The sequence below is a fragment of the Lampris incognitus genome, chromosome 2 (genome assembly GCF_029633865.1).
Source record: "Lampris incognitus isolate fLamInc1 chromosome 2, fLamInc1.hap2, whole genome shotgun sequence".
Taxonomy (NCBI): domain Eukaryota; kingdom Metazoa; phylum Chordata; class Actinopteri; order Lampriformes; family Lampridae; genus Lampris; species Lampris incognitus.
This window is the reverse complement of record NC_079212.1, coordinates 85,629,404-85,643,151: the sequence shown is the minus strand read 5'-3', so window position 1 is coordinate 85,643,151 and position 13,748 is coordinate 85,629,404. Positions and strand designations below refer to the sequence as shown.

Below are 13,748 nucleotides of genomic sequence, written 5' to 3'. Positions count from 1 at the left end.
CCCATTTCCTTACACAGCTCTTTGAAGATGAGGTGCTTCATAGCACTATTTCGCACATAGTTCACACATTCAACTACAATTTTTAATACTTCTGCCAGTTTTGGAGGCAAGGTTTTAGTTGCCAACGCATGTCTGTGCAGAACACAGTGCGTAACAATGATGTGTGGTGCATCGGATTTCACAAGCGCTCCAAAACCAGAGTGTCGTCCCAGCATGGCTGGAGCTCCGTCCAAACAAACTGCAGAAACCATATTCCACGAAAGATTGTTGTCTCTGAAGAAATCATCCACGAGTTTCTTCACATCGACTGCCTTGGTTGTTGTTGTAAGAGGCTTACAAAATAAAAACTCTACCTTTATCATGTCGTCTTTCATATAGCGCACGAATACAACAAGCTGGCTTAGATTGGAAACGTCGGTGGTCTCGTCGAGTTGGAGGCGGAATTTTGCTGGGCTTGAAATCAGATCTGCAACTACTTGAGCCCAGATGTCATCACTCATGTCGTCTATTCTGCTGCTGATAGTGTCATTTGAAAGAGGAATTTGGGATAACTTATCTTCAGCAGCTTTTCCCAGCATGATATTCGCCATCTTCAACGCAGCTGGTTTTACGAGTGTTTCACCAATGGTCTGTGGTTTGCCCTGCTTTGCGATCAGGTATGCAACTTCGCACGATGCTGTGAGGATCGGTTTGTCGATGGGTACAAAGCCGAGAACAGGCAGAGTAGCCTTTTCATCGAATCTGGCTCTCTTCACCTTGAATTCAGCGAGTGTTGTGTTCTTGTATTTCCCATCTCCATGCAGCTTTAGGAAGTGTTCCTTTAGTTTTGCCGGTCCTAGACTAGAATTGCTCAACTTGGCATTGCAAATCATGCATTGAGGACGCTGACTCCCATCACGTTCCTTTATACACATGAATCCATATTGTACGTATGCGTCCAACCACTTTCTTTTTTTGCTCGACATAGTTAGTATGAAGGGATTGAACGATTAAAAGAAAATCACAAATGACGTACAATCACAACAGCCACAAGTCGACGACTGAGCGCACCAAGTTCCCTGCAGCACAGATATCAAAGCCAAGCAACGTGGCGTTATCAGCTGCAGCACCCCCTGTTGGCGAATGGTGTACAGTCCTGGCTGCAGAGCCCCCGCTTCACACCTTCACTTCGCCATTACTTTTGCTCACATTTCTCGCCGGAGTTGAAAAGTTAATAAAGTCTTGCATGTTTCATTCACTACAAACATAACAAGACACAAATATCTCATATTTTGGTTAAAGTTGTCAGCGACGTCGTAATAAACTTTGAATCGCTGCTTCTTCTGCAGTCTTCCCGGGGATTCAATGTGTGGGAATACGAACAGTGCCACTCTGCCATTGCAAACACAAACGGATTACACAAACGGTCGAGCCCTGCTGTAACGTAGATGAGTGATGTCTGAATGGAGAAAGAAAAGTGAGGAGAAAATGCAATTACTCTATACGTTGAACGAATACTGACATCCAAATCGAGTGTTAACAGTAGCCTACCTTAAGTTCAATATTAAGCAAGAACCTATGCCTACTGTTAACGTTACTGTAGCTCGATAACCTCTACCTGGGCCGATCCACTTGGGGAGGAGCCACTCTCCATTTTACACCAACACCATTCAATATAGTTGACAAGCGGGGAGCCCCCCCTCCCCCTACGAAAGTGGGCCGGCCCATTCTATATAGTGGGCTGGTGTGATAGGCCAGTGTAGCCGCCTGCGTTTAATTTCTTTATGTAAAAAAAAAGAAAAATCAGCAAACGGCGGCCCAAAAGTGCATCGGCCCTTCTGGCATTTGCCAGAACTGCCAGATTGCCAGTCCGCCCTTGACAGTAGCTGCTTGTCCACCACGAGCTGGCGTTTTTTTTTTTTATCGCTCGGCACGGAGCGATAAAGCATTACTATGACATTGCGAATTATTTGTCTGTGTCTATGTGGTCTCCGCCACAACATTAGTTTTCCTTATAAATATGGACATTTTGTGCACAAATTGAAATGCCACTGTGACTATGGTTTGCTACTATTGATAATAGGGCTTTTTTGCCGGCTTCTATTATGTTCCTGTTATTTTCGAAATCTCGTCCCACTTTTAGCCGCACCCCCCTATGTAAAATGACTTCCCGCGGCTATGTGGCCAAGCGGAGCGTGATGTCACGAATAATATGAGTGGGCTGAAATTATTTTGTGCAACACATTTTTACTAAGCAACTAAATATTTGTAATCTAACACGGTGAAGAGAAATTGTGTGTTGCCAAATTTTTGACGCCGACAAAAACGGCCCGACATTGCTAGTGTGAACCGGGCTATACTGTGTGTGTCTTGACCCCTGCCGAACCCCTGAGAGTGACTCAACGAACCCCTGGGGTTCGATCGAACCCAGCTTAAGAACCACTGGTCTAAAAGCTGTATTGTCCTCTGCTCAATGGTACAAATTCAAGTGTCTCCCACACATTGGATTTCTCTGGGTGGCCGTCAGCGTAGATCTGCTTTCCAATTTGAACAACTTTCATCTCATCTCATCATCAGCCGCTTCTCCGGGGTCGGGTCACGGTGGCAGCAAGCTATGTAGGGCACTCCAGACCTAACCTCTCCTCAGCAGCACCCTCCAGCTCCTCCTGGGTGATCCCAAGGCGTTCCCAGGCCAGATTGGACATGTAGTCCCTCCAGCGAGTTCTGGGTCTACCCCGGGGTCTCCTCCTAGTTGGCTGTGCCCGGAAAACCTCAAAAGGAAGGCGCCCAGGAGGCCTCCTAATCAGATGCCCGAACCACCTCAACTGGCTCCTTTCGACGCGAAGGAGCAGCGGCTCTACTCCGAGCTCCCTCTGGATGTCCGAGCTCCTCACCCTATCTCTAAGGCTGAACCAGACACCCTACAGAGGAAACTCATTTCAGCTGCTTGTATCCGCGATCTCACCCTTTCGGTCACTACCCAAAGCTCATGACCATAGGAGAGGGTTGGAAGGAAGACTGACTGGTAAATTGAGAGCTTTGCCTTCCGGCTCAGCTCCTTCTTCACCACAATGATCCGGTACAACGTCCGCATGACTGCTGACGCTGCACCAATCTGCTTGTCAATCTCCTGCTCCATCCTACCCTCACTCATGAACAAGACCCCGAGATACTTGAAGTCCTTCATTTGAGGCACAACTCATCCCCAACCTGGAGGAAGCAATCCACCATTTTCTGGTACAGAACCATTGTCTCAGACTTGGAGGTGCTGACTCTCATCCCGGCCATTTCACACCCAGCTGCAAACTGCCCCAGTGCACACTGGAGGTCGTGTTCTGATGAAGCCAACAAAACCACATCATCTGCGAAGAGCAGAGATGCAATTCTGAAGTTCCCAAAACGGACACACTCCTCACCTTGGCTGCACCTTGAGATCCTGTCCATGAATATCACAAACGGAATCGGAGACAAGGGACAACCTTGGCAGAGTCCGACACCCACCGAAAACGTGTTTGACTTTGTGCCGAGAATGCGGACACAGCTCTCACTCTATAGCTCTCAAGGACCGGATGGCTTGTAGCAACTGCCCCGGTACCCCATACTCCCGCAGTACCCCCCACAGAATGCCCTGGGGTACATGGTCGTAAGCCTTCTCCAAGTCCAAAAACACATGTAGACTGGCTGGTCAAACTACCATGATCCCCTCATCACTTCCACAAGGGTAAAGAGTTGGTGTGTTGGTTCCTCCTGGATCTGAGGTTCGACAATCAGTCGGAGCCTCCTTTCCAGGACCCTAGAGTAGACTTTCCCAGGGAGGCTGAGCAGTGTGACAACAAAATTAACAATTTTCAATTTTTTACTTTTGATTTGTTCAATAAAATGAAGCCATCCGAGAATGATTAATTAGAGCACAATCCCTTCTTGCTCTAAGCCTCCTTTTTTGGCATGCTCAGCATGTGCACAACCGCACACACTCTGCAGACAAACAGGAAGAGAGAGGGGATGCCAGCACAGGTTCAGGGGAATTTTGCCCACTCCACTTCAGTTTATAACATTCGCTGGTTTTTGCATATTAAATATTTTCTGCTTTTTTGTAGCTTTGAATTGCATGAACAGTACTTACTGTACTGGCACTGGTCTCCCAGGAAGTCTTGGGGGCAGCGGCAGGTGGGCTGGTTCCCGGTGCTGACTGTACAGTTGCCTCCATTCTGGCAGTAGTTCTGACAGGTGTGCAGATTACAGTTTGGCCCTGTAAACCCTGTCAGGCACCTGCAAGTTGGAGAGCCTGGGGTGTCCACGCAGACAAGAGGATAAACAAATGGACATGTTTGATGAGACAGAGGAAGAGTCAGTCAGTCTTTCTCTTGATTAGTTTTTAGTCTTTGCATCCTCATGTTGTATGTATGGTTAGCTTGAGTCCCAAATAGGTAATTTCTTCCTGCTAATAAGTAAATATTATTTTTATTTGCTAGAATGAAAAGTTAAAGGTATATAGTGTTGTGTATATAGTATATGAAGTTATGCTATATGCTATATACATATCCATCCATTATCTGAACCGCTTATCCTGCTCTCAGGGATGCTGCAGCCTATCCCAGCAGTCACTGGGTGGCAGGTGGGGAGACACCCTGGACAGGCCGCCAGGCCATCACAGGACTGACTGACTGACTGACACACACACACACACACACACACACACACACACACACACACACACACACACACACACACACACACACACACACACACACACACACACACACACACACACACACACATATTCACTCCTAGGCCTGGCAGCTTGTCCAGGGTGTCTCCCCACCTGCCGCCCAGTGACTTCTGGGATAGGCTCCAGCCTCCCTGCGACCCTGAGAGAAGGATAAGCGGGTGGATAATGGATGGATGGATGGACAATTTAGTACGGCCAATTCACCTGACCTACGTGTCTTTGGACTGTGGGAGGAAACCCACGCAGACACAGGGAGAACATGCAAACTCCACACAGAGGACGACCTGGGACGACCCCCAAAGTTGGACTACCCCGGGGCTCGAACCCAGGACCTTCTTGCTGTGAGGCGATCATGCTAACCACTGCGCCACCGTGCCGCCTCTCTCTCTCTCTCTAGATATATATATATATACATACATTAGCAGCTGATGAGTGCGAGATGCACGAAACAGGCCTGTACTGCAATGTATTAAAATCTTTTTTCTTGTATCCGTGTTGATATATATACACACACACACACACACACACACACATACACTACCGTTCAAAAGTTTGGGATCACCCAAACAATTTCGTGTTTTCCATGAAAAGTCACACTTATTCACCACCATATGTTGTGAAATGAATAGAAAATAGAGTCAAGACATTGACAAGGTTAGAAATAATGATTTGTATTTGAAATAAGATTTTTTTTACATCAAACTTTGCTTTCGTCAAAGAATCCTCCATTTGCAGCAATTACAGCATTGCAGACCTTTGGCATTCTAGCTGTTAATTTGTTGAGGTAATCTGGAGAAATTGCACCCCACGCTTCCAGAAGCAGCTCCCACAAGTTGGATTGGTTGGATGGGCACTTCTTTGAGCAGATTGAGTTTCTGGAGCATCACATTTGTGGGGTCAATTAAACGCTCAAAATGGCCAGAAAAAGAGAACTTTCATCGGAAACTCGACAGTCTATTCTTGTTCTTAGAAATGAAGGCTATTCCATGCGAGAAATTGCTAAGAAATTGAAGATTTCCTACACCGGTGTGTACTACTCCCTTCAGAGGACAGCACAAACAGGCTCTAACAGGTACTATTTAATGAAGATGCCAGTTGGGGACCTGTGAGGCGTCTGTTTCTCAAACTAGAGACTCTAATGTACTTATCTTCTTGCTCAGTTGTGCAACGCGGCCTCCCACTTCTTTTTCTACTCTGGTTAGAGCCTGTTTGTGCTGTCCTCTGAAGGGAGTAGTACACACCGGTGTAGGAAATCTTCAATTTCTTAGCAATTTCTCGCATGGAATAGCCTTCATTTCTAAGAACAAGAATAGACTGTCGAGTTTCAGATGAAAGTTCTCTTTTCCTGGCCATTTTGAGCGTTTAATTGACCCCACAAATGTGATGCTCCAGAAACTCAATCTGCTCAAAGAAGTGCCCATCCAACCAATCCAACTTGTGGGAGCTGCTTCTGGAAGCGTGGGGTGCAATTTCTCCAGATTACCTCAACAAATTAACAGCTAGAATGCCAAAGGTCTGCAATGCTGTAATTGCTGCAAATGGAGGATTCTTTGACGAAAGCAAAGTTTGATGTAAAAAAAATCTTATTTCAAATACAAATCATTATTTCTAACCTTGTCAATGTCTTGACTCTATTTTCTATTCATTTCACAACATATGGTGGTGAATAAGTGTGACTTTTCATGGAAAACACAAAATTGTTTGGGTGATCCCAAACTTTTGAACGGTAGTGTATATATATATATATACACATATATACATATATATAGCTGATGGTTGCTTATGGCATGAAACAGGCTTGTACTGTCTATTAAAGAATTTACCTGAATCTCTTGATTATTCTGCTCCGTATTGTTGAGCACTTTCCCTACCACCGAGTGTTTCCTTAATGAAGTTATATATATATGATGCTTATGGGGAAAATAAAATAAAAACAACCTGTATTATCAATCTCTTACCGGTAGGGGAGGCTGTGCATGTGCCTCCATTTTGGCAGTAGTCTCTGCACTGGTCGATCTCACATCTGTCTCCTCCATAAATGGGCTGGCAGCGACACTTGGGCTGCTTACGAGCATTAAGGAAACAGCTTCCTCCGTTCAGACACTGGACGGTACAGGGGCCGCTTGGTGGTGCTGCACATTTTACACATGTCCTCAGTACATCCATAAACGACCGACTCTTACGTCTGTGTGTGTGTGTGTGTGTGTGTGCGTGTGTGTGTGTCAAGTCAAGTCAAGTTTATTTATATAGCACATTTAAAACCACAGTTGAACCAAAGTGCTGCACAAGCTGTGTGTGTGTGTGTTCACTCACAGACAGGAGACAGTGTGGGGGTAGGCAACTCCACACAGGTGCCGTTGTCCAGTGTGCGTCCGTTGGGGCAGGTGCAGACTGGTCCACTGGGGCTGAGCAGACACAGCCACTCACACTTCTTCCTGTCACATGGGTTTGTCACTGAGACAGAAAGACAGACAGAGATTTGACTCGAGAATCAGCGTCTACAGCAGGGGTGGCATGGAGAGCCATGTGTATGCAGGTTTTCACTCCAGCCGGACTCCGTACCAGCTGGTTTCACTGATACATTCTTCCTCTTGGGCTGAAGGGTTGCTAATCGGTGAAACCAGCTGGTGTGGAGTCTGGCTGGAGTGAAAACCTGCGTACACATGGCTCTCCGTGCCACATGGTTAGCCACCACTGGTCTAAAGTTTTAAGCCCTGCTGTTTTTTGTGTTTAACTTTTTTTTGAATTTTACCCTTTTTCTCTCCAATTGTATCCGGCCAATTACTCAACTCTTCCGAGCCGTCCTGGTTGCTGCCCCCCCCACCCCCGATCCAGGGAGGGCTGCAGACGACCACATGACTCCTCCGATAAATGTGGAGTCACCAGCTGCTTCTTTTCACCTGACAGTGAGGAGTTTCACCAGGGGAACGTAGTGCGTGGGAGGATCATGCTATTCCCCCCAGCGCCCCCCCCCCCCAAAACAGGTACCTTGACTGCCCAGAGGAGGCGCTAATGCAGCAGCCAGGACACATACCCACATCCGGCTTCCCACCTGCAGACATGGCCAATTTTGTCTGTAGGGACACCTGACCAAGCCAGAGGCAACATGGGGATTCGGACCAGCGATCCCCGTGTTGGTAGGCAATGGAATAGACCACTATACTACCCGGGCGCCCACAGTCTTGTGTTTAATTTAAACAAGTCCTGGTCAGTCTTAGACTCACTCTCGGGCTGTTTGTAGCGGTGGTAGAGGACAAGGTCTGTGGCATGGTTCATTCCCGTGGTCAGGTTCTCCATGGGACCTCTGCCGTACTTATTCACCCGAAAGACATAGCTGTTGATGTAGGTGACACCGTAGATGTAGTCCTCAAAGACGTCGATACTAAAAGGGTGATAGAGCTCTGTGTGGACACAACAAACACCACGTTAACACTGCCACAGACACACGTGGACACATGTTTGAAATTGCATCTGCGTTTGTCCACTTAAACTCGAGGGTTCATGACTCAACTGTTCTTAATGCTGCTCACAGCCACCACGGCATCGCTGCCATTCAGCCTCACACTGCCGATTATGGACAGTTTGGCATCGGCCCAGTACAGACGCTCATTGAAGTAGTCCACTGACAGCCCTATAAACACACAGCGTCATCCATTAAAATAAGCCATGCTCATTGACATCACTGCACACTTGGTGCTACGCAGAGCTGTATGCATGTTTTACCAGTCGGCCACTGGATGTTGTCTTCTACCAGGGTCTCTCGCATGGTCCCGTCCATGGCCGCTGTTTCAATCTTGGGGTGATTGCCCCAGTCTGCCCAGTACATTTTCCTGAAAGTCAGATTATACAGCATTAGATTGTGGCTGACCATCCATCCATTATCCAAGCCGCTTATCCTGCTCTCAGGATCGCAGGATGCTGGAGCCTATCCCAGCAGTCATTGGGCGGCAGGCGGGGAGACACCCTGGACAGGCTGCCAGTCCATCACAGGGCCCACACATTCACACCAGGGACAGTTTTAGTACAGCCGATTCACCTGACCTACATATCTTTGGACTATGGGCTGACCTCATCACTTAATTCTTTCCCTTGTTGTAGAAGTGAACTGTCATGTTGCTCAGACGCAACCTCACTCTGCCAAACTTTCCAAGATCCCTGGCTCACCCTCTCTGGGGGTCAACCACGATGGCGTACGGCTCATCAATCATGCCAGAGATGAGAGTCTTGCGGTGGCGTTCTCCATTTAGCTGGGCCACCTCGATGACATCTGTGCCAGAGTCGGTCCAGTAGAGGTTGCCTGCCACCCAGTCCACGGCGATTCCGCGGGGCATCTTCAGATCAGAGAACTGAACGTACAGACAGACAAAACCCATGGAATCAGAAGTTACCTTGGACCAGGGACCACAGGTGGAGAGAAACGAGCATGGTTTCCCTTCTTTCTTTAACTTTCACATCTTGTGTATGCACAAGTATGTACACCAACACACACACACACACACACACACACACACACACACACACACACACACACCTCCAGGTTGGTGACTCGGGATTCACTCTGGCGCCGGTTACGGTGGTTGTTACTGGCTGAAGGGGAGGAGGGCAGCTCATAAGAGCAGATGCGCCCCGTGTGCCAGTTGGTCCAGTATATGCGATTGGTCTTGACATACAGGTCCATGGCATCAATACGCACGTTGGCGTCGCCCTGGAAGGTCTGCTCATAGCGCCAGTTTGGCATGCTAGGGTCCAGGCTGCGAATCTCGTTGTCGTCTGCAATGTACAGCACCTGTCTAAAACCTGGGAGGAGACAGTCAGTGATCCAACAATGTCCTTAGCACTGACAAGCACTTCCCCAAAGCAACAAGCAAAGTCACCATGCGGGATCAAACATGTACATTATTTACTATATAGATTTCTTGGAGACAAGATGTTTGTGTGTGAATTAAAGAAACAACAGCCAGAATCGTCCCTGTACTGCTAACCTGCTGCAACTGGTGTGGACAGTCGTGTTACTGTACTGCTAACCTGCTGCAACTGTTGTGGACAGTCATGTTACTGTACTGCTAACCTGCTGCAGCTGGTGTGGACAGTCATGTTACTGTACTGCTAACCTGCTGCAGCTGGTGTGGACAGTCATGTTACTGTACTGCTAACCTGCTGCAGCTGGTGGACAGTCGTGTTACTGTACTGCTAACCTGCTGCAGCTGTTGTGGACAGTCGTGTTACTGTACTGCTAACCTGCTGCAGCTGGTGTGGACAGTCATGTTACTGTACTGCTAACCTGCTGCAGCTGGTGTGGACGTCATGTTACTGTACTGCTAACCTGCTGCAACTGGTGTGGATGTCATGTTACTGTACTGCTAACCTGCTGCAGCTGGTGTGGACGTCATGTTACTGTACTGCTAACCTGCTGCAGCTGGTGTGGACGTCATGTTACTGTACTGCTAACCTGCTGCAGTTGGTGGACAGTCATGTTACTGTACTGCTAACCTGCTGCAGCTGGTGGACAGTCGTGTTACTGTACTGCTAACCTGCTGCAGCTGGTGTGGACAGTCATGTTACTGTACTGCTAACCTGCTGCAACTGGTGTGGACGTCATGTTACTGTACTGCTAACCTGCTGCAGCTGGTGGACAGTCATGTTACTGTACTGCTAACCTGCTGCAGCTGGTGTGGACGTCATGTTACTGTACTGCTAACCTGCTGCAGCTGGTGTGGACGTCATGTTACTGTACTGTTAACCTGCTGCAGCTGGTGGACAGTCATGTTACTGTACTGCTAATCTGCTGCAGCTGGTGGACAGTTGTGTTACTGTACTGCTAACCTGCTGCAGCTGGTGTGGAGTCATGTTACTGTACTGCTAACCTGCTGCAGCTGGTGTGGACAGTCGTGTTACTGTACTGCTAACCTGCTGCAGCTGGTGTGGACAGTCATGTTACTGTACTGCTAACCTGCTGTAACTGGTGTGGACCTCATGTTACTGTACTGCTAACCTGCTGCAGCTGGTGTAGACGTCATGTTACTGTACTGCTAACCTGCTGCAACTGTTGTGGACAGTCGTGTTACTGTACTGCTAACCTGCTGCAACTGTTGTGGACAGTCGTGTTACTGTACTGCTAACCTGCTGCAGCTGGTGTGGACGTCATGTTACTGTACTGCCAACCTGCTGCAGCTGGTGGACAGTCATGTTACTGTACTGCTAACCTGCTGCAGCTGGTGTGGACGTCATGTTACTGTACTGCTAACCTGCTGCAACTGTTTTGGGCAGTCGTGTTACTGTACTGCTAACCTGCTGCAACTGTTGTGGACATTCGTGTTACTGTACTGCTAACCTGCTGCAACTGTTGTGGACAGTCGTGTTACTGTACTGCTAACCTGCTGCAACTGGTGTGGACAGTTGTGTTACTGTACTGCTAACCTGCTGCAACTGTTGTGGACAGTCGTGTTACTGTACTGCTAACCTGCTGCAGCTGGTGTGGACAGTCGTGTTACTGTACTGCTAACCTGCTGCAGCTGGTGTGGACAGTCGTGTTACTGTACTGCTAACCTGCTGCAGCTGGTGTGGACAGTCGTGTTAAAGACAACACTTACTCATGGACACTATCAGAGCACACACACTGTCAGAGCACACACACTATCAGAGCACACACTCTCTCCACGTGACCTGCAGGGACGGTGTAGTACAGATGTAATGCCACCAGCCGTGGCAGCAGCACTCACTCTCAGCCTTGCAGGTGTCATTGATCCTGGTGAAGTATTTGTGGCAGCTGCACTTGAAGGAGCCCTTGGTGTTGTTGCACATGTGGGAACACACCCCGAACTGCTTACACTCGTTTTTATCTGTCAAGCAGCCGCCAGGGCCGGAGGACACAGGGTTACACATAGTCTGAACCTCTCACACCACATCACAGACAAAACACAGCTTGACACCGGCCCACTTTGTGCCCGGGCACTGGGCGCTCTACCTTCACATCTGTTGTTTCCCTTGGCCTGGAAGCCGGGCTTACAAGAGCAGAAGGAGTCAGTGCCATTCACCACACAGTGAGCTTCGTCCCCATCTCCGCACACGGTCTTGTTACTATGACAGTCGTTCAGCATGGTGTCTGGGACAAACACAAACAATCACATGTTAACACATGAAAAGGTGTGAGGACCGAACACTTCTGACACAACAACTTGTACTGTGGACACAGTGGTACCTTTCTTATTGCAGCCGATTTCATCAGAGCCGTAGTCCTCGCAGTCGTTGAAGTAATTGCAGCGCAGTGTGGCGCTGATGCAGCGCCCATTAGAGCACCTCAGCTCATCCTTCTGACACTGTAAAGCGGGAGGGGGCACGTCTGAAAGGACACGGGGTTTTAGTGGGCTCACCAATGCTCATGCGTAAGTCAGGCGAACATGTGGCCATCCTGACTCAAAACAACCTGTTCTCACAGCAGTCTGCAGTGACTTTGTGACACACTAGCTTTGCTGTTAATAATAATAACAATAATAATAATAACAACAACAATAACAAGAATAATTAGATTACATTTATATAGCGCTTTAGCTTGACTCCGAAAGCGCCTCAAGGTGAAGGGAGTAACTCACTTCAACCACCACCAATGTGTAGCACCACCTGGGTGGTGCACAGCAGCCATTTTCCACCAGAACGCTTACCACACATCAGTTTGAGGTGGAGAGGGAGGAATCACTGAGCCAATTACATGGGGGATGGTGAGGCGGCCAGATGGAGAGCCAGGTTGGGAATGTTGCCAGGACACCAGGGGACCCCCTACTCTTTGTGATAAGCGCTATGGGATCTTTAATAACCACAGTGAGTCAGGACCTCGGTTTAATGTCTCACCCGAAGGATGGCCTGTCCTACAGCACAGTGTCCCTGTCAGTGCGCTGGGGCATTGGCATTTTTGTTGTCTATGGGTTATTCTCAATCATGTGACTTTTTCATTGACAATGAACAGCTCCGCCATGTTGGAGGACCGCTAGACCTTAGCAACCACTGTTTACACTGAAGTTCTCATTCTCAGCGCAGAAATGATCCACCCATCCATTATCCAAACCGCTTATCCTGCTCTCAGGGTCGCAGGGATGCTGGAGCCTATCCCAGCAGTCACTGGGCAGCAGGCAGGGAGACACCCTGGACAGGCCGCCAGGCCATCACAGGGCTGACATACACACACATTCATACCTAGAGACAATGTAGTACAGCCGATTCACCTGACCTACATGTCTTTGGACTATGGAAGGAAACCGGAGCCCTCGGAGGAAACTCACGCAGACAAGGGGAGAACATGCAAACTCCACACAGAGGACGACCCCCAAAGTTGGACTACCCTGGGGCTCGAACTCAGGACCTTCTTGCTGTGAGGTGACCGCACTAACCACTGCGGCACCATGCTGAAATTAACCATGGTAAAATACCGACCCTCGACAGCTGTTCTGTATGAATGAAAGCTTGAAACACATTCTGTCTCTGTTTAGAACACGTTTAGCATCGTGCAGTGAGAGCAACATGGTATCCTACGGATTGGAGCCGTTGTCCGCCAACATGGCGTCACGTGATGTGACATAATATGAGAATAACCCATTAGGACCAGAGGGAAGGCTGCCCCCTACTGGCCCACCAACACCACTTCCAGCAGCAACTGTTTTCCCCAGGAGGTCTCCCATGAAGTACTAGCCAAGCCACACCTGCTTAGCTTCTGTCATTCCGCAAAACCAGGGTGCATGCTGGTATGGCTACTGACTAAGACTGTGCCGTTCTGAACCTGAGACTACTGAGATATCAAATTTCACAAACTCACCGCAGTTCAGTTCATCACTGTTGTCACCACAGTCGTTGACGCTGTCACAGCGCTTGGAAATCGGCAGGCACACGCGGTCATTATAACAGCGGAACTGCCTTGTTGGCGGGCACTGGAACCTTACTGAGGGACAAAGCAGACAGATGTATACAGAAACAGGGAAAGAAGAAATGCAGAGGGTACGAAAGGGTAATGCAAATGTTTAGGGGTTCTCTTTTTTTCAGCAGGTAATCAGCT

The 13,748-nt window shown here is 48.4% G+C and overlaps 1 protein-coding gene across 3 annotated transcripts in view; it reads right to left on the bottom strand.

Moving 5' to 3' along the window:
- Positions 1-13,748, bottom strand: part of LOC130106812 (low-density lipoprotein receptor-related protein 1-like) — a 187,923-nt gene that overhangs the window by 7,846 nt on the left and 166,329 nt on the right. For all 3 annotated transcript variants that reach the window (XM_056273068.1, XM_056273069.1, XM_056273070.1), the window contains 12 exons: positions 13,512-13,634; positions 11,907-12,047; positions 11,673-11,810; positions 11,428-11,547; positions 9,240-9,505; positions 8,873-9,054; positions 8,432-8,538; positions 8,220-8,339; positions 7,933-8,109; positions 7,022-7,162; positions 6,667-6,840; positions 4,103-4,264 (listed from right to left, as the gene is read on the bottom strand). In XM_056273068.1, coding sequence (XP_056129043.1) covers positions 4,103-4,264; positions 6,667-6,840; positions 7,022-7,162; positions 7,933-8,109; positions 8,220-8,339; positions 8,432-8,538; positions 8,873-9,054; positions 9,240-9,505; positions 11,428-11,547; positions 11,673-11,810; positions 11,907-12,047; positions 13,512-13,634 — 1,851 coding nt within the window. The remainder of the gene's footprint in view (positions 1-4,102; positions 4,265-6,666; positions 6,841-7,021; positions 7,163-7,932; positions 8,110-8,219; positions 8,340-8,431; positions 8,539-8,872; positions 9,055-9,239; positions 9,506-11,427; positions 11,548-11,672; positions 11,811-11,906; positions 12,048-13,511; positions 13,635-13,748) is intronic.